General features: G+C 40.5%; 1 protein-coding gene across 1 annotated transcript in view; it reads left to right on the top strand.

Moving 5' to 3' along the window:
* The first annotated feature begins 636 nt into the window (after positions 1-636).
* The window catches only part of REV3L (REV3 like, DNA directed polymerase zeta catalytic subunit), an 83,855-nt gene continuing 63,558 nt past the window's right edge, over positions 637-20,933 (top strand). The window contains exons 1-4 of the mRNA XM_063124779.1: positions 637-829; positions 17,604-17,793; positions 19,324-19,398; positions 20,352-20,512. Coding sequence (XP_062980849.1) covers positions 691-829; positions 17,604-17,793; positions 19,324-19,398; positions 20,352-20,512 — 565 coding nt within the window. The 5' untranslated portion in view covers positions 637-690. The remainder of the gene's footprint in view (positions 830-17,603; positions 17,794-19,323; positions 19,399-20,351; positions 20,513-20,933) is intronic.

A 20,933-nucleotide genomic window follows, 5' to 3' on the forward strand; every position in this document is an offset into this window, starting at 1 on the left:
TACAGCTACACGTCTCTACTTCCGAAATGGCGGCTAAACATGGAGCCTAATCATAGCATCCTAATCCAAGCCTCTACGCCCATCCGCGACTCGGCGTTCTCCGCCCTTCCTCAACTCCGGGAGGCCGAACGCCGAGCTATCGATAGCACCACTCACTAAGCAAGAGGCTTCTTTTAAAAAAAAGCACCCCTCGAGGGAGAGGGCATTCTCGCGCTGAAGCTGAGAGTAGGAGGAGAAAACCCACCCGCCCTGCACTCCTCAGCCGACACCACTCCCCTTCCGTCACGCAACGAAGGTGGCTGGGTCCGTGACGTCATCATCATGGCAACAACAGCTGCAGTCCAGAAACTACTGCTACGGTGCTCCCGCGCTCAAGGCAAAGGGCGGGTTTTGACCAAGAAGCGCACGCAATTTGCTTGGTTCTAGAGCTTGGCCTACTGTCGGTGAGCGCGCGCGCGCACGGCGGAGCCTTCCTGCCTGCCTCTCCCCGCCCCCCACCACCCCGCGCGGACCGTCCGCTCGTCCATGCGCGGAAGCGAGCGCGCGACAGGCGGGTGAGGAAAGGAGGAGGGGGCTGCGGCGGGGCGGCAGCAGCGGCAGCCTGAGGAGGCGCGGGGGGGGGGAAGCCCCAGCGTCGGGGTTGCGCCCAACGGTCGCCCTCAGCGGGCACCTCTCCTCGCAGTGGCGAACATGTTCTCAATGAGGGTCGTGACCGCCGATTACTACATGAGCAGCCCTCTGCCCGGCCTGGACCCCTGCCAGTCCCACTTCAGAGAGGCCCCGGTCAAGAAGGTGCCCGTGGTGAGAGTCTTCGGAGCCACCCCGTCAGGTAAGAGAGACCCGCCCAGGCAGGGCACGGTGGCGGGGGTGGGGTGGGGTGGGGGTGAGATTATTGCGGGGGGGCTGCGTTGGGCGCTGGGATTCCTGCAGCTGTCTCGTCCCCTCAGCCCATACATAGTCAGGGCTGCCTTTCCTTTTTGTGACTGACTGACAGACAGACAGGCGCTGCCCTTCCTCCTTCACCCCCGGTTTATCTTCCTCCCTGCGGTGTTGGCGCGCTGCAGCGTGTGCCTCACCTGCTTGCCGCCACCCCTTCGGCCGCTGCGGTTGAGTGAACTCGTCTATGCCCGGGGCCCCGCCTGGTGATAGCAGGGAAGGAGGAGGTAGACAGCCACCCCGTGTGTTTCGGTGTATTGTGTTTGTAGCCGCATGCGAGCGACGCCGGGAGAGCGCCTTCTGCTTTCGGGACTGACCCTTACCGTCGCACAGTAAAGGTGGGTGGAGGATATAGGGCGGTCTGTACTTGCTGGCGGTGTGTCTCCGTGTAGTGCATAATCCTCGTGCAAAGCGCAGTTGGAAGCGGGCGAATATCCACCACTCCCGCCCCCGTATATTATAAGCCATAATGAAATGCAGCTGTATAAACACTGCTTTTGTACTAGTGGCAGTGCTGAGCCATAACTCATCCTGGGGGTTTTTCGTTTTAAAACATAACATCTTCAGGTGTGGAATTTCTACACCTGGTGTAGGAAGGTTGTGAGCTTGTACTTGATTTAAAAGGTTTTGTTGGATTTCTATGATAGGTATACCGTCAAACACTGGCAAAACCTGTATTTCACTTGCCATTGTACAAAGTCCAAACATTCCTTAGTACTATAAGAATGGGCCAATCTAGGCACTTGTTGACCTTCAGAGATTTTCTGACATGGTGTTCTTTAAAATAATTTTTAAAAAGAGTAGTATATTATTGCATTCTATTCCTTGTGCCTTCTTTTACAGAGTAGAAGTTACTCAGTCAAGTCACTGCATCCCTAATCTAGCCAACTCCTGTTTTTAGTCTGTTTTTCTTAATAAAAAAACATTTCATGTTACTACCCACTACTGTTTAGCAAATCAGTCTTTGCTAATGTCATGCAGCCCATGGTAGCCATAAAGTGACCTGGCCAACTGCATAGCTTGCGTGTTGCAGGTGGGCCATGTAACGTATGTATTAATATTATTGACGGCATAATGAAAGGCAGGAATTCTACAAGCAAGGCACACAACAGTTCAGACTAAGGACGAGTATTGTAAATGAATAAAGAAAAAGTAGTTTGACATCACAAAGATACACTGATATAAAACAGTGAAAACTTTTCTCTTACAGTTTGTGTGTATTTGGTATTCTACGTGTACTTGGCAATAGTATAAATATGTTAAATCTAAGTAGTTTTTCAACTATTTTATGAAAGGAGAATATTTGAGTATTATGCATTTCTCTGTAATTGTTTTAATAATTCATAAACTTTATCTGTGGAAGCAAGATGGCTTTTTGTGCATAAGTGTAGTTCCTTATAAGGCAATAGGATATGCTTTTTCAAAGTATTCCAATCAATACTGCTGTTTCCCTTTGAGTATTTTTGCATTTTTCCACAAATCTATCTAGCAACAACAGCAAGTGTCCCATTTGGTGACTGCTTATGTCCTACACACTCCGTGCACATAATGAGAAGGAAAAGCAGTGTGTATTCTGTGAAAGTCCAACACAAAGGCAAAGTAAACACCCTCATTCTTCCATCTTCTCTGCAATTCATGGACAACTTGGGGAATGAATATGATGTTTTCTTTCCTTTCCCCATTGGGCTTTTACAGAAGGGAAAAACAGTGCTTCACTCTGGAAAACCCCAGTGTTAAGGCAGAAAAAACACCCCTCCCTTCCCCAGAGTTCTCCACACATGCCATAGGATGTGAGGGAAAGGAGAGGTTAGTAGCAACTACAAATAAGTAAGCCAAGATAAAATCCTACTGAGTTACTGTTTAATTTTAAATGTATGTAGTGTCTTTCTGTTCTACACAACTCCTAAGGTGGTTTGCAATAAATAAAAATCTAAGATAACAATGAAACATAAAAAAAGAAAAGTCAACATAATTGCAGCATCAAAAGCATCTAGATAAAATCCCCAATACCTTGTGGAATAAATAAAAATATTCTTTACTGTCCTTTTAACAGTGTAATTCTATGCATACTTACTTAAAAGTACATAGAATCATAGAATAGCAGAGTTGGAAGGGGCCTACAAGGCCATCGAGTCCAACCCCTGCTCAATGCAGGAATACATCCCACTGTATTCAATCAGATTTACTAGCAGGAAAGTGTGCTTATATTTATAACCTAAAAACTGAAAGAATGAGCCTCACACATTTCCTTGAGGCAATTCCAGAGAATGGGACAAGATTTGGGTAACATTTCTGAGTACCCTTAAGACTGCACCCTATTCATGTTTGCTTGTGAATAAACCACAGTGAATTCAGTGGGACTTACTTCCAAGCAAACATGCCTTAGAATGGGCTGTAAGAGTCATTGGCCTGATTCACATGGCATGGTTTACTCTTGGGTTTGAAGTCTGATTTACTCCATCCCCAACAATCTTTGATTCTGGGTTCAGACATTATGAACAATGAAGCCGAGCGGAATCAGGATGCTTTGGTAGAGTTTTGTTGCTTCCCAAACTGGGCTTCAGTCCAGAGACAACAGAAATGAAGCTGCTCCAGAACAAGGCTTCATTAGCCAGTTGCATTTCAGAAATGCACAGACTTTATGATCTGGTTTGAAAATAACACTAAGCCATAGTATGGTTTATTGAATTCTGGATTGTTGTAATGCATGAATATGGCTGTGCTAACAAGCCATTGTTTATTAATCATGAACAATCCAGAAGAATAACCCATGGTTTGTTGTTGAGTTGTGAACTCTGGGTTTTTTAACCTAGAACCCTGGGTTGTTCACCAGGCTACAGAGCTGGAAGGCAAGAGTGGTAAAAAAAAAAAAAAACCAGACATCCTACATGCTAGTTCTATAGTGATGTAAAGGCATTTGGTATAAAAGGAGGGAAACCACCAACCCAGGGATTGAGAAAACAAAGCATTTTTGTTCAATTTTTTTGCCAGGCAAACCCTGGATAGGATTACAAACCATGGATTAACCATGGGTTAAATTAATCGTGGGTTAAATAAACCATGGGTTAGTGAAAAAGGCCTATAAGCCAGTTCACACATAACATTCTATATGTTAAAGAATCCACCCTGTGAATCAACTACATAGTGTGGATTTTTCACAGAACAACCCATGGTATCCCCGACAGATGATCAGGCTCTCCTGAGTTCTCCCTTTCATTCCTCCAGGCAGTATCCCAGTGTCCTTCGCAGCAGAACCTGTCTTGTTTCCTGCTCTGGTCACTACCCTTTTTCATTCACTGCCCTTATTTATATAAAAAATAAAAATCAGACCCTCAAAAATGTGTAATTGGAGTCGGGGGCGGGTTGGCCCCAGAAATTTTCTGCTTTTCCCCCTTGACCAGAGTGTTTCCATTGATGGCTCAGCAATTTATTTATTTATTTATTACATTTTTATACCTTGGCAATTGTGTGCAAATTAGTCTATATGCAGTCTCATCTCCTCAGCTGCCTTGCATGTTACATACTCCACTTCCTGTTCCCTTTGACAGCTGAAACATACAAGGAAATTGACTAGGCAAACTACACATATTGAATAGCTGCAAAAGATTGACAAAATAACAATAAGTAAAAATAAGTAAAAAGACAGTTGTATAAATGTCTGGGGCTGATTATTATTTTTTGAAAGAGGAGGATGAACCAGTGACGGTAGCTCCAAAGTGCCACTTGGAGGAGCTGTTACTGAAGGGGGCATGGGTGAGATTGCATAGAGTGTTGGGGGTTTTGGCTACTTTTGCTGAGTGTTTGCTTGCTGATACCCACAATGAAATGGCTCTGTCAGGTTCAGACAACCCACGATGAAATGGCTCTTTCAGGTTCAGACAAGGTGCCAACCTATTGTGGGTTGAACAGCCCTTAGAACAAGCAATGAATTGTCAGGGTAGTTTGTTGCCCCAAAGTAAAGCCACTTTGTGGGAAGTGGTCTAGTTTCAGATGACACGACAGCCATTGTTGCTAGTTACCCATGATGGGTTGTCATGCAAACCCAGTGAAGGGCTGTTGGGGATGAGCTGGAGATAGCATGTTGCTTTTAAAACAACAACCTACAATTGGCTTGTCCATAGGGTGTTGAGCGTGACATGCAAACCTGGAGCACTGCATTGTTTTGGAGCTACACCCCGTGCTTAATCCACCAACAAATCATGGGTTAAATGCTGGGTTGCTTAACAACCCAGCGCTCCAGGTTTTCACATCACATTCATCAACCTATGAATGGAATGATAGTAGGTTCTTGATTAAAAGTGGAAGTGGTGGATGTATGGGAGACATTGTGCTCGCTTTCTCCCACTTGTGTATGACAACCCATGGGTTGTGTTAACCATGACCTGTTAGGTGTGAACCAGGTCTATGTCTCCTGCAAATAATGTATTTTAGTTTCTTTTCTCTAAATGCTGATTAATACTTGGCATGTATTATCATGGGATCCAGTCACTGTCCTTTGTGGGAGGAATTGAGTTTTATTGAATATTTCATAAAAATTCTTATTCTCTTCCCTTTCTCTCAGTACAGTGTAGAAACTTAGAGTGTAGTAACTTTAGGCCTACCTTTGGAATGGAAACTGGCTTGGCTGCCCTGTGGCGTGATCTTTGCCAACAGAGGGACAGGGGAAGTGTGACACTGTTGATTCTCTTGGACCTCTCGCAGCCATGGTATTCTTCTGGATAGGTTGTCTGGGTTGGGAGTTGGAGGCACTGTGTTACAGTACTTCCAATCCTACTTGGATGGCCGATTCTAGAAGATGATGCAGGGGGATTATTGCTCAGTGCTTTGCCAACTATGCTATGGGGTTCCATAGGGCTCTATTTTTATCTCACATGCTGTTTAACATCTATGTGAAACTGCTGGGGGAGTTTATCTGGATGTATGGGCTGAGGTCTCATAAATATGCGGATGACACCTAGCTCTATTTCTCCTTTTCATCAAATCCAGGTGAGGCAGTGTCTGTTCTGAATCAGTGCCTGGCCATGGTAATGGACTGGATAAGTATCAATAAACTGAGACTCAGTGCAGACAAGATGGAAGTACTGTTGGTGATTGGTTCATCTGCATGGCTAAGTGATGTTCAACCTGTTCTGGAGGTGGTTGTACTCCCCCTAAAGGATCAGGTTTGTAGTTTGGGGGTGCTCTTGTACCCAAAATCGTCATTTGAGGCATGGGTTGATTTGGTGGCATGGAGCACCTTTTATCAGCTTAGGCTGATATACCAACTATGCCCTTATCTGGACAGGGATAGCTTAGCTACAGTTATCCATGCTCTGATAACTTCTTGTCCATGGGGCTGCCTTTGAAAGACAGTCAAGAAAATTCAGCAGGTCCAAAGCAGGGTAGTGAAATTGTCAGGGACTGTCCAGCGTGATCATATTATGTCAGTACTTTTCCAGTTGCATTGGCTGCCAATCCATTTCGAGACCCAAATTACTTTTATTAACATTCATAACCCTAAACAGCTTGGAGCTGTTATCTGAAGGATAGTCTCCTCCAGTATGTACCTGCTTGGACCCGGAGATCATCTTCAGTGGCCCTTCTCTTGGAGCCCCTGCCAAAGGAAGTGAGCCAGGGGGCTGCCAGGAAGAGGACCTTTTCTGCTGTGGCACCCCAGTTGTAGAATGAGCTTCTTAAAGAGATTTGCTTGGCACCTGTGTTGTGCTCTTTCCAGCCCCTTTTTATTTTCCCAGACGTTTTAGTTTTTCAGCTCTGTTCTAAATTTGCTATTGTATTTTAAAATCACTGCATTGCTGCTCTGTTTTATTCTGGTTGTACTTTTTTTTATACATATATATATATATATATATAGTTTTATGCTGTATTTTATGGTTTTAATTTTTGTGAACTTCAGCTATTGGGCGGTATAGAAATGTAATAAATAAATGATAGAGCAAAAAGAAATGAAGTGATAGATTCTTTCTTACTAGGTGGGGCAGCTTAGCTTCAATTATCGATTAATTTCATTCAAAATTATCCTTTCCTTTCTGATGTAACTCAGTCCTTTTCTCAGACATTTTCCTGCAAAATATTTTTTTTGAGATACCCTTCTTTGATATCTTAGTTGTTCTGTTTTGTGATTGGGTGTGGCTATAGAATTAGGTAGTGAATACTTTTTCTCTTCTCCTAGTTAGGAAAAATGAATTAAGTATTAATTGTTTTGAATTCAGTTCCTTCCTATTTTCCTGCAGAGGGGTGTGTGTGTGTGTATGATCTATTATTCCCCTATTTTTGTCTTTGTTCTTTGCTTGGCTTTCTTACCAGGCAGTTCCCCATCACTATGCCTTAGTGTAGTTCTTCTTTCCCCTTGTTAAACTTTGATATATATTTTTCGATTCCATTTTGATTCCAGTCTCATTCAGTACATTTTATGTTACATCATTATTCCTTTATTAACAAATCTTCCAATGCCATCATGCTTCACCAAAGAAAGGGTTTAGCTGGTTTCATACATCATAGCTCTAGTACCTATCCTTCTGAAACTTTGCAGGTTTCTTGCCTGTGCATAACAATATGATATATGCCACTCAACCCTACCACCCCCCATTTTTTTTAAAAAAAACCCTCTCCTTCCGCATGAACCATGTCATCTGTCCCTCTGAAACTTTGCATGTTTCAGGTGTCAGAGGGTAACCTGTCTTGGTTGAAAAGGTTGGGCCCACAGGATGTTCCCCTCCTGCCCTCGGAAGAGGAAATCCCCTTTCAGCTACAGCACTTGATTTCTTCCATTTCATTTATTGCCTTTCTAGACACCTAATAGCCAAAGCTCTCTGGGCAGTTTACAAAGATTTCTCTGGGTGGTTTACAAAAAACAACACTTAAGTACAACATTCTACATAGTATAAAAACTGTTTACATATAAACAGACAACACACACATGCCCACACATATATTTTAAACAACAATAAGAAAATCTAGGATCTGATTAAAACCTTATCATATGCTGCCAAATGCTTGAGAGTAGAGGATGTAGAGAGTAGAGCTTGGCGCTGGAAAGATAACAATGTTGGTGCCAGGTGGAGCCTGCTGGGGAATATGTTCCATAATTGGGGGAGCCACCACTCAGAAGGCCCTCTCCCTTGTTGCCACCTTCTGAGGCACCTAGAGGAGGGTCTTAGATTATGAGCTTAGTAAATAGGTAAGAGAGGTGCTCCATCAGGAATTTTGGTCCGTCAGGTATTTCAGTAGTAGAGCTGAAATAGTAGCTTGGAAACAGAAACTTCAATTGATAGTAAACTGTATTAACAGTCCTTCAGGCATGAAGGAAATAAACACTGGATGGGATAGAGCAGGGATGGGGACCTTGTGACGCTCCAGATGTTTTGACTTACAACTCACCTTCAGCCCTAGCCACAACAGCCAATGGTGACAGGTTGCCCACCCCTGGGATAAAGGCTGAAGAGGCCCCATCTACCTAGTGGCAACTCTGCAAACAGGAATACTGAACTCCTAGGAGTCTCCTGTGCAAAATGAAGGGTGAGACTGTTGGATCCAATCTTTGCTGTCCAAAAGAACCCTTAATAGTAAGTCTAACTTTGCATTCTCTGTCAGTGGAGGAGTGTTGGAGACCTTTCCAACAGGGAAGGGATGTAGCCTTATAGCAAGAAAGAGGACTCAGATGACTTGTTGTAACACCCAGTGACTGAAGGAAGCCTCAGCCCAGGCTTACTTACCAATCTTATAGTGCAAGATGAAAGTAGCCCAGGTAGTTTCACTACAAACATCCTCTGGGGGGGGGGCATTCATCATGCCCAACGCAGCTGCCCCTGCACAGAATGGGCTGGGATCTCTGGTGAACTACTTATTCACAGATCAGTATGCCAGGGGAATGTACTCCGATGGTGCTCCTAGACACCTGACTATGCTGTGCTCTTGCAATAGACGAAAAGACTGTCAGAACTCCTGATGTCCTGCATAACACGCTTCAAGTACCCTGTGCACATCTAACTTGTGACACAACTTTTCTTTGGCATGAGATGGGTTGGGTCAAAAATCTGGTAGTACTATGTCCTAACTGATGGAACATGGTGCTCAACTAATTATTTTGCTTCTGCTTCTTATCCCTCCCTCATATATTTCAACTTTTCCTCTTCTCCCCCAGACAAAATAGGATAATGGCAGTCTACCTTACAGGATTGTTATAAACGTTACTGAGATTTATTTAATTTGCATCTGTCTTTCAGTAACTATTCTCAGGGCAGCTGACATCCATAAAACAGAATAATTAAAACCATGCAATAAGCATTACAAAATTAAATAGGTAAAACTGACAGCAACATCTCATTGCAGATTGAAAATTAAAAGTATGGGAGAATTAAAGTATATTTTCTTAATCTGAAAAAAAGAATAACAAAGGTGCCAGGTTAGCCTCTCCAAGGAGAGAATTCACTAAATGGTATCATAAGTAAGATGTCCCTTTCCGTAGTCAAGATAATGTTGCTAGTAAGACTCACATACATCTAATAAAGAGACCAAGATGCTCTTTCTGCAGAGAAGAGGCTCTGAATGAACTCTAAAACCTAAGATTCTGCTCAAATAGGTGGCATGTAACTAGCTAAGTTTGACTTCATTAATTTCATTTGGAATTCTATTTATCATTGTTTTTCCTGTTTTCCCCTTACCCCAAATAAACTTCTTTTTATATCTGGACATTTGACTGTATTGTTCCCTTTTGAAATGCCTCACTAAAACCTTCCCAATATGCAGGATTCCATGGTTGCTTAAGCATTGTGTTCTTAGATTACCCCAAAAAGGTTTATTAAGTTCTGGGCATTGGACAAGTAAGTAAAAAATGCCATCCTTTAAAAAAAAAATCTTTGCAGAGCAGGCTGAAAGGAGGGGTCTTTGTAATATGGCACAGAATCTCTGAAAGCTGCTGGACAGCTTAGAGTGTTCAGGTGAAGATTAGCCTGTGGTGGAAGCCTGTATCGGTAATTCCTTGGGGACGAGCCCTCGCAAAGATGGGATTCAATAGTATGGAAAGTCTCCCAGATCTAGGAAGCATTTAAGGAGAGCCTAAGCAGACATATATTAGGGATGCTGTAGTTACATCCTGCATTGTAGGGCTTGAATTAAGCAGAGGTTTATATTAGAAGACTTCCAGGGTTCCTTCTAACTATAATTCAGTTACTGGGCACAAACAGCACAACAATCCACACTCAACTGTGGGTTGTTGAACTGTGGGTTATTGTGTGAACCCAGCCGTGCTAACAAATCATAGTTTAACTATGAAGAACCCGCAATTCAAAGAACCTGCAATTCAAAACTCAACAATAAACCATTGATGTTCTTCGTGGGTTGTTTGTGGTTAAGAACCATGGTTTGTTAGTGCAACAGGTTCACACACCACAACAAACCACAGTTCAACAACCCATACTCAACCTTGAGTGTGGATTGTCATGTTGTGTGAACCCAGCCAATGGGCAGATTCGCACGTCACACAAAGCCACTGTGAATAAGCCACAGTAGGTTAGTTGTTCATACAGATTTCACTTCCCTGTTCCCTTTGATAGTTGAAAGGTACAAGGGACTTGATCAGGCAACACTACACATATTGGGGAACCATAAGTGTACACTTACGAAAGACCAACTAATAATAATAACAATAATACAACTTCAATTGCACATTTTTGAGTCATCAAAAATTTAAAAAGAAAGGAACAAGTGACAGTCCTTCCAAAGTGCTGTTTCAGCATCGGTGGAGGGCAGTAACTGGCAGGATCACAAAGAGCAAGCGGCATGGACTTCTTTGCCACTCTTGTTGAGCAGCTCTGTAGCCGATCCCAGCAACCCATGATAAAATTGGTTTTCCAAGTTTGGATGACACAGCTACCCATTTGTGGGCACAAACAACCCTACAATAAGCCATAGGTACTTGTCATGGCTTCTTCTCAAAAAACAAGCCAACTCATAGAAAACGCTCTCGGTTTGGACAACATGACAAGTGTCTTTCTACGGTGATTTGTCATGTCTTGCAAATCCATTCTATGTGCTAACTGCTTCTATTTATGGTTTGTATGTTTTTAACTCCTGGTCTTTCTGACTTTTCTTCTTCCAGACCATACACCTATCATCATTCATTCAGAAATCTGCTTAGTTCTTTATATGGTTACCACCTTACTGTTAGCATCAATTTAAGGATCGTTAACACAGTAAAGCTCTGATCAGCCCATTTGGAGTTTGTTTACAGAAAACAAGTGACTTGCATGTGGTGCACATCCCCCAAAATTAACTCATGATTTGCTACCGAATGCTGCTTGGGATGTGCAACCAGCCCCAAAGACTATTCCTGCTCAGTTGCAGGAAGAGTTCAAACAGTGAGATGGGGATAGGCATGGGAGATGATGTGCAGAAGGCTGTGGGGGACAGCTCTGAATCTGTCACTTGTGTGAAGGGGGGCGATGGAGAGAGGGTTGGGAAGTCATGTTGGTGGACTTCTGAGCTACAGGGTGAAGCAACAATGCCCTCTACTTAAGGGCAAGCCATTTATAAGTAAAAGGAATTACTTTTTTTTTGAAGAATAGGAAACCGATATAGCAGTTGGAGGGAGAGAAGAAAAAGAGGGCTGTAACAGAATAGAAAACCAAACTGTGACCTGGTCTCCATGATGCTCCCAGAATCATGGCTAGAAAGAGAAATACACCTGATCACTGTCTCCTAGAGTCCATGATCTGCTGTTTTGATGGAGAAAGAATCCTGTACATCAGGACAGATGGATTTGAGGGCATACATAATAACAATTAAGGCAATTTGTGCATTAATGTAGAATGCATACTATATGCAAGCAGTTCTGAGCTCCTTGAGCCTTGGATATAAGAACATAAAAAAGATGCATAGTGGAAATCCTTTATGCTGTCTGAGGCTTTGTTAGAACAAAGCCTTTTACCAGCTATATAAAAGGCACCTGCTCTTCAAAAGGCACATGAAGACAACATTAAAATACAACATTATACTTTAATTCAGTAGTTTACAATTGGATAAATATCTTGGTTTGTAAAGTTATAGTATTAAAAATTGGATTAGTGTAGATATTGTATAATTTATCATTAATTTTTAGACTCCTTTTATAGAGAGGAAGATTTCTGTCAAGAACCTATTGACATTTGGAACAAAGAATTTAGATATGAAGGTGTAGCCAGATAAAAAGAACAAGGCATATATGCCATAAATAGGATTTGCTTCTATAGAGGTTTGTAAATATTGGATTTGAGTAGTCTGTGTGCTTGCATTGAGCATTTAAAGATACTCAAGTTCAGAAAGTCCATTTGATTTGGAAAGAGTTGGATATTTCCCCCCGGAATTATCAGAAACAATCAAACAATGCAGGTAACAAATACTTTGGTCTGTCATATTTTTTATCATATATATGTAAAATATTTTATGCTTGCAACTAAAAATGTAATGAGTAATTGCTGCAAACGTATGCGTCCCACTGTACATATGGTATGGGTGCTCAGATTAACCTCAGCTGGTCTCCCTCCCCACCCAACTCCAGTGCTGGTAAACATACATCTGCTGCTGCATAATGTAGAAGCAAGACAGATTGTTGCTTTTGCAGCCTTACTATTTTTCTTCTTTGTTGATAAGAGCAAGGCATTATTTCTTTTCCTAACTAATAATGGAAGGATTATGTATGTTTCCCGTTCCATCTTCTCCAAACTGTATAGAAATAAACAAGAAGGAGAAAGCAATAAAATTCTAGGTAAACTGATACTATATTCTATATTTTCTGTATTTATGGCTTCCATTTTATTATCAGTGATTTGTTTGGAAACCGCTGTATGTGGCTACTAAGTCAAGGGCATTTTCAGTCAGGGCACTCAGTTAAGGAAGTCCTCCGCTTGCTTCACACCTATTCTCTGGTCTTTTCAAAGCCAGGTAAAGATCTTATTTTCCAAGACCTTTTAGTTTTTAATCTTAAATTATTTTAGTGATCTATAGATTTTGTGACATTTTAAGAGTTTAACATATGTGAAATTTCTGATGTTGTGATTTTGTTGTGTTTCATCCTCTGCTGCTGGTTTTTATCCCACATTTAGATTTTATAGCTCTAGCTTTTGTGTATTAGTTTGCCTGTATTGTAAGATGCCCCAAGAATTTGTTATTTTGTTGATGTTATAAGTATCATTAAGTAAAAAATGGAGGAAATAAAAAATGGGTGATATTCTGTGTTTTTGTTTTTACCAAAGTACAGCTGCATTCCAAAGAAGTTCGACAGTATTATTTTTGTCACATTTATATGTTGCCCTTACTCCTTTAAGTTCAGGCAAAGTATGTTAAGAGTTCTTTCTTTATCTCTCTCACACACACACAGATGCACATGCCCCAGCTTGTTTGAAGCAGGTCAGGCAGAAAGAGTAACTTTCCCAAAGTAAGTTCATGAAATTAATGATCCAGTTCACACTTTAAAAACACACACACAAAACAGGGTTGCTTCAAAGCTGGGTTGATGTGCAGGAGGTGGGAGTGAGGGAGCATGATGGCTCTTGCTGATCAACCTAGGAATGCTCTGTCCCTGAGTTGTTGTCCTTGACATCCAAACCCAGAATTGTGGGCTGTTGGGTTCTAACTCTGGGTTGTCTCTTCTCCAACAACCTGCAAAGGTTAAGATGTCATAGATAACAACCTAGAGACAGAGCATTCCTGGTTATTTAGCTCAGTGGGAGCAGGTGGATGTAAGCCCTGGGTAGCAATGTTGTGTGAACTGGCTCGATGATTCTGTTGTTAAGACTTTTTTCTGAAATCTTTTCTCCAAAGCTTAGATTTTGATATGCCTCCTTGATTATGGTAGCAAAAAGTTAAGTGATTCCCAGCTATGCTCATGGTTCTCAACTGTGCACGTATAAAGCTTCTCTGGGTTGTAGTCTAGGGAAAAATCAAACCTGTTAGCATTTACCTAGTATTTTCCCCCCACTGGGAGTACTTCTATAATTGCTGTTTGCTCAGAAAAAAATTGATCCCTTGATATTAAGCAACCGCAACAAGAAAACGTTTTAAAATCTTATGTATTTGGGTCATTATTTTGTACCCAACATATCTTAATGCATAAATCTTAATAGATCTAGGGTGCAATCTTATGCATCTTTAGGCAGCATGGCTGACTGGAAATGTTGCCAGTTATAGAACTTTTCTCTGTCTAAACATGGATAGGATTCCACCCTTTATTTCCTTAATATTAAAAGAAATGCTAAATAACCAAACAGGTGACTGACTTCAGCTGGAAACTGTTTGAAGTCAGAGAGCATAATAGGTTGTATAAAATATACAGGTTTATAATTAGTTTGCTTAATTTAGTCTGAAAGCAATTTTGAATTTTTCAAGAATCTGGTAGTGACATAGAGTGAAATACAAAAACTGAGTATATAAATCATCTCCTTTCTTCCCATATTTCTACCTACAAGGCTTTCCTGTATATGAAATTAAATTTATCCTCACTGTAAGCATTAATACAAGCACTGTTAGACATGTATGACATTTTGTTTACACTCCCTGTGTGTATCCATGGCTTATAGTCCTGACAGCTATATGCTACCACCAGCATGAGAAGCAGTATGCCTATGTACACAAGTTGCTGGGGAACATCAGCATGATGGTGCTGTTGCACTCATGTATTGCTTGTGTGTCTCCCATATGCAGCTGTTTGGCCACTGTGTGAACAGAATGCTTGACAAGATGGCTCCTTGGTCTGGTCCAGCATGGCTTTTCTTATGTTCTTATGCAGAGTTTATTTAATACTGATTTTCCTGTGAAAGAATGTGTAGTTGTTGTTCTTAAAACATTTTCCTGAAATGTCCATAAATTAATTTTCCAGTTACTTTACATGGAAGTCAGGTGATTTCCAATGGACTAGAGTTCAACTATATTGATTCTGCCCCATGTCATGGTTTTTACTGATCTTTCACCTTTTTCAGCATTTGCTCTTGCTTCGGGTTTTACTAGTGAGCTGTTCTTTGGATAAAAGACCTTCCTTTCCCCAACATCTAGATTATCCAACCTGCACTGATAAGACTTCCCATTCTTCCTGCCTGTTTTTTAATGCATTATTTTCAAGAGAATCCTTTACAGCTTATTAGTGCAGAAGAGCCACCAATGAATCAAAATGATCAGGGGACTAAAGCAAATATCCTAAACAGAAAGATCACATTGTTTGGGGCTATATTTACTTTAGAAAAAAGTGAGGAACAAGGAGATATGATAAAGCTGTATAAAAGTGTGTGTGATGTGAAGAAAGTGGGTGGAGATGGTTTCTTTTTGTTTGTTTACTTCTCAATACTATTTATTTACTACAGTTATATGCTGCCTTTCAGGTTACAAATCCTACTAAAGTGGCTTACAGGTAACAAAAATAATAAAACCACAAGCAATATTAAAAGTACAAGATAAACCTTCAGGATCCTTTCCACAGAACAATTGGTGAAAGATGGCCCTGGGGGCAGGGAGAGTCTCACTAAAACAGGAGCAGGTGTCCTATGTTTTCTTCATCTACCTCCCATCCTCTCCTGGAATTCTTCCCCACCTGGTAGATCTGTTGGTGGAGAAATTGAAAGTCAGTGTCTTCTGAGTATCTTCTTTGCCTGCCTTTCACCCTCTCTTTCCTGGAATCCTACCCACAGGGCAGCTGATGATAGATGGCCCTGTGAGGATAGAGGTATGAGTCCAGCTGGAGACTCTAAACTCTACATTTAGCTCTGTCTAGTCTGGGGACTACAACCCAATGAAGCCAAATGGTGGGAGATTCAGGACAGACAAAAGGTGGTGGTACACGTAGCATATAGTTAAACTATAGAATTCTCATCAAGAAAATGTAGTGATGGCCACCAACATAGACAGCTATAAAAGTAAAACAATTCATGGAAAATATGTTCAGATATATATGAACCTGACCCGTGGATTCCACAGCAGACCAGCTTCTCCCCCATTGGGCGGATTCCATGGAATTATGGAACAGTTTTTTAACCTTGGAGAATTTTGCACAATTTTTGTTGTCTACGCCCCCCGCCCCAACCTGCCCAAAATGTGCATTTCTTCCATAGGCTAAAGTGAGAAAATGGGTATTTGGGGGGAATTTGCACATTTGCACAAGTGCAAATTTGTAGATATGGAAACAAAAAAAATCTGATTCTGTCTATGGGCAGACAATGGAACAAAAGGCACCTGACAAACTGTGAAACATAGACAGTGCGGATTTTACACAATCTGTAAATCCCTAGTTGCGATGGCTACATACTACCTCTAGGATCAAAGGCAGTATGTCTCTGAATACTAGTTTCTCGGGAGCAACAGTAACATGAGTTATTTCCCTCAAGTCTTGCTCAGTTCTGTGCAGAGTTAGGGTATAAGATTATGTCCACTACAATATAATGAAGCATCAGTGTAGAATTGAGCGATTCCTGTCCCTAAAGCCCAGCAAGTGTTGTCTTGTCTGTGTTGGAGCATATGGCAATAAAAGGAATGTAGACTTAAACAAAATTGAGAGGATGCTTGGCTAAAGAGTGTGTGAAGTATAGAAATATGAGAATATGGTGGGTATTTCACTGTAATTTGAATTGAGTTAAAATTAAAGTAAATGTTTTTGCAGGCAAACCTGAACAAGTATTCTTTTAAACTGATTTTTGTTTAATTTTAAATGTGTTCTTAAATTTAATGAATGCTGAAATTCAGTCTCATCTAATTTTATTTATGTTTGAATACACCAGTGTGGTGTAGCGACTAAGGTGTTGGACTGGGAGTCGGGAGATCTGGGTTCTAGTCCCCACTCTGCCATGGAAACCCACTGGATGACTTTGGGCCAGTCACATACTCTCAGCCCAACCTACCTCACAGGGTTGTTGTGAGGATAACATGGAGAGAAGGAGGATTATGTACGCCACCTTGGATTCCTTGGAGGGAAAAAGACAGGATATAAATATAATAAATAAATGTTGCAATATAGATAATCTCTGTGCTGATAAGTAATGATAGAAGTTTCTTAGTTCCAGCTTTTTCTTTTGACATTAAAATTTCATATATTTGCAGCTCTTGATAAGTTTTTTTTGCCACTGAATTGAATATGCTGCTCTACTATGCAGATAGGTTAAGGTGAAAGAGAAGGATTGAAAATTTTCATTCTTAGAAACATAACACACAAATCAATGTTCGTGGGCTTCTGGGGTGATAAATTCCTGAAAGAGGTTTGATGTGTGACCTGTCTGGGTATTTAAACTGTTTGCATCTCATGTACACATATAAATCTATGGGTAATATTCAACAGTGACCAGCTGTTTGTGGCCAGTCCTGCTGATTCTCTTGCACAACACCACTTGCACAATGGTGAATTAGTACTTCCAGGGGCAACCTGAAACAAGCAGAACCTTCCACCCAGACCTGCTAATTCACTGTTGTACAACAGAATTGGCAGGACTGGCCATACATTGAATGGAAGACGCTGTGGGCTCCACATGCAAATGGGCAGGATTGGATACTGCCTATTATCTACAAACGTCTTTGAATACCATTAACTAGTGACATGCTGTGATGTGTTTTAAATGCTGGTAATCATGAAATGTTCTTCCTTTTGATAAGGAAGAGTTGATGGCTTTCTGGACTCTTTCAATTTTATGATTCTGAAAGATTGTTCTTTTGTTCTCTAGGTCAGAAGACCTGTCTCCATCTACATGGAATTTTTCCTTACCTATATGTGCCATATGATGGCTATGGACAGCTGCCAGAACATTATTTGCGTCATTTAGCATTCAGCATTGACCGAGCACTCAATGTTGCTTTAGGAAATCCATCCTCTTCTGTTCAGCATGTGTTCAAAGTGTCACTAGTCTATGGAATGTAAGTATGATTTCATTATGGTTTTTTATATGGTATTATTTATTTATTTTTGCTCTTGACAAAATTGAAAGAAAACTATCAGGTATTCAGGGTTTAAATCACTGTCAGATAATAAAAAATCTTTAAAATATTTTGAAAAGCTTTTGACAAGGCTTTTTGAAGTGTTTTCACATACAGAACAACTTCTCCACCCTCTCCACAAATCATTTCAACTTGTACCGTATTCCTTGCCTCCAATCTACTTGCCCTTCAGGCTTCATTAAAGCATCAGATATGAAAATCTGATGTCCTGATGGCAATTCCTTCTAGCCTGGACGTTATGAGAAGGTATGTCATGTGACTGCTTGGTGTTAACTGGCTATGTTAAAGATCTGCTGGTATGATAGCTCAGCTTTTTGCCTTCTACCTGAGTGCTTGTGGCAGTTGGGATATCTGGTAGTGGTGATGATGATAAATAAAAGAATAAAGTATTTCCTCCTAGTAGCTAAGTGGTGCTTGTGGTGTATTTCTTGGAAGTTTCCTAACATGTATATGAGCACATATACTTCAGCTAGTATGAAGGGTGCATTAACTTTTCCTTTTGACATAAGGAAACATTTTGTGTATTTTGAGCAGAAGTTGGTTGTATATTCTTGAATTTTGAGTGTAATAAAATTGGTTGAACTTCAACGAAGGATCCTTTTGTGAGCATAACACAAGATAAATATTTGCAGGAGCTTCAGGCTACTGATTGCTCCAGATGTTATACAAATTAGTATGACCATGCTTGCATACTGTATATACCCACGGTGATTCTGTAATATCTGAGTACTGTATCTGTCTTCTTTGTTTTGATTTTTTTTAATTGCATCTGGATGCTGTAGGGAGTTAAGTATCACCATATCATGTGGATGCATTAATTTATAACCAGGGGATCCACAATTTTATTCTGGTAACTAAACCAAAAATATTTGTAGCCAGTTCCATGCTCTGCAACTTTGGCCATAGTGCCACCAAGGTGTTCTAGGCCCTTCAGCTCCTCAGTGACCTAGGAAGCTGGAAAGTGTGCTGATTTGGAGAACATTTAAGTGACTTGACATGCGAACTTTCACACTAAGTTTTTGACATGTTCTTTAACATTTTATACTATATTTTTGGTGAAGATTTGTTAGATTGGCTGCTGAGATTGAGAGAAGGAAGAGCCCCTCACTGCCCTTTATACTATATGTGGAAGATTTGTTTTTGAAACATCTGGAGTTTATCTTACTAAACATAGCCGTTGTCTTTTGTAATTCATTTTTGTCTCTTTACTACCTACTCTTCTCACTGGTAATTGATACTTTATTATATGCTCCTCATGTTGGACTAGCAAATATCTGAAATTACGGTGCACAGGGTGAGGTCCAGATCTAGAACTTGGTATAAAGTCTAATGTGCAGGATTACCATTTGCTCCTATTTACTTCAATGAGAGTAGATTGGTAAATTCATTGACCCACTGGGTCCAAGGACAAACAGTGATATAATATTGTGCTGGATTTTTGTTTTCTAGGCCTTTTTATGGTTACCATGAAAAGGAAAGGCAATTCATGAAGATCTATCTTTACAATCCTGCTATGGTGAAAAGGTAATGATGCAGCAAAAGTCTGATGCCTCTGTTTTTGTTAGTGAACTAGAAAAGAACACTTTATCCATTAATATTTCATAAATGTACATTACTGTAATGTGCTCTACCAGGGGCTACCTTAAAGATAAGAAAGAAGATGCTGGCACAAGTCTCTGGATTACTTATCCTGCTTTTGTATTTTTGTTCCTATGTATATATATTGTATCTGATTATATTTATATGTTTTAAAAATATGTTTATGCCATCTTGAGAAAAAGTGGATAGGTGGGATAAAATGGTTGAAATAAATGTAAACAAAGAGCTTATAAGACATATTATTTAGTACTATAGCTAGAATATGTATGCGTTTGCAAAACTGGCAGGCTCTTTCCTGTGTGTGTGATAAAAGTTTAAACTGCAATATTTTGTAAGTTACGAACAAGCTCTTTGGAAGCTGCTCTTATTCATAGGAAATAAAGTCATGATTGCATTGTAATTGAGGGCTTTGGCCAACTCTGTATAGAACTTGAGAATCTGAGTTGATTTTTAGTTTGTACCTTTTATAGTTTCATTGGAAATCTGTTCAGATGCTTGCATCATTTTCTGTTGCTATTTTGAATCTGAGACTGTACTTCAATGCTGCTTCTTATATGTGTTTACATAAAGGGAGATCTGCATGCAAAATGAGTCGTATTACTGTTCCAATTGTATGAACTATTCCCTTTTGCTTAAGCAGATGCAAACAACACTTGAACAGCTGCTCATGCAAATACCTTTCACACATGGGTTCTTTGGACCATGGTTTTAGGACTTATAATTTTGGCTGTTTAGCTATAATTCTGAGTGTCTATATGCTAGGAAATGCCTATTTTGTACTTCCAATTTATATTTCAATAATTGTCCTACATTTAAATGTTGTAATATTAAGTAACATGGCAATGTTTTTCCATCTCTTACATCTTTTTCAATTATAGAGTGTGCGAGCTTCTACAGGGTGGAGCCATAATGAATAAAATTTATCAACCTCATGAAGCTCATATTCCCTACCTCCTCCAGCTCTTCATAGATTACAACTTGTATGGAATGAATTTAATAAACCTGGCTGCTGTCAAGTTTAGAAAGTCAAAGAAAAATGGTATGCAAGTCCATTTGATAAAAATTGTTGTGCAGCTTTAGGAAAATCTCTAGAATAAACTTTATTTGATATAACACATGGAGGATCATTCATTCTGCGCTCATAACAGTTGATGTGCGTTCTATACTACATTTCTAATTTATGCTATATTATGTGCAGGGATGGAATTTGTTTATTTATTTAAAGTATTTTACCCTGTTAACTGAAAAAGTTAATTCCTCCAGAAGCACCCCCAAACTACAAACCTGATCCTTTTGGCAGAGTGCAACCACCTCCAGAACAGGTTGAACATCACTTAGCTGGGCAGATGAACCACCCACTAACAGTTCTATCTCATCTGGATTGAGTCTCAGTTTATTAGCCCTCATACAGTCCATTTATGTGGCCAGGCACTGGTTCAGAATAATGACTGCTTCAGATG

The sequence above is a fragment of the Elgaria multicarinata genome, chromosome 4 (genome assembly GCF_023053635.1).
Source record: "Elgaria multicarinata webbii isolate HBS135686 ecotype San Diego chromosome 4, rElgMul1.1.pri, whole genome shotgun sequence".
Taxonomy (NCBI): domain Eukaryota; kingdom Metazoa; phylum Chordata; class Lepidosauria; order Squamata; family Anguidae; genus Elgaria; species Elgaria multicarinata.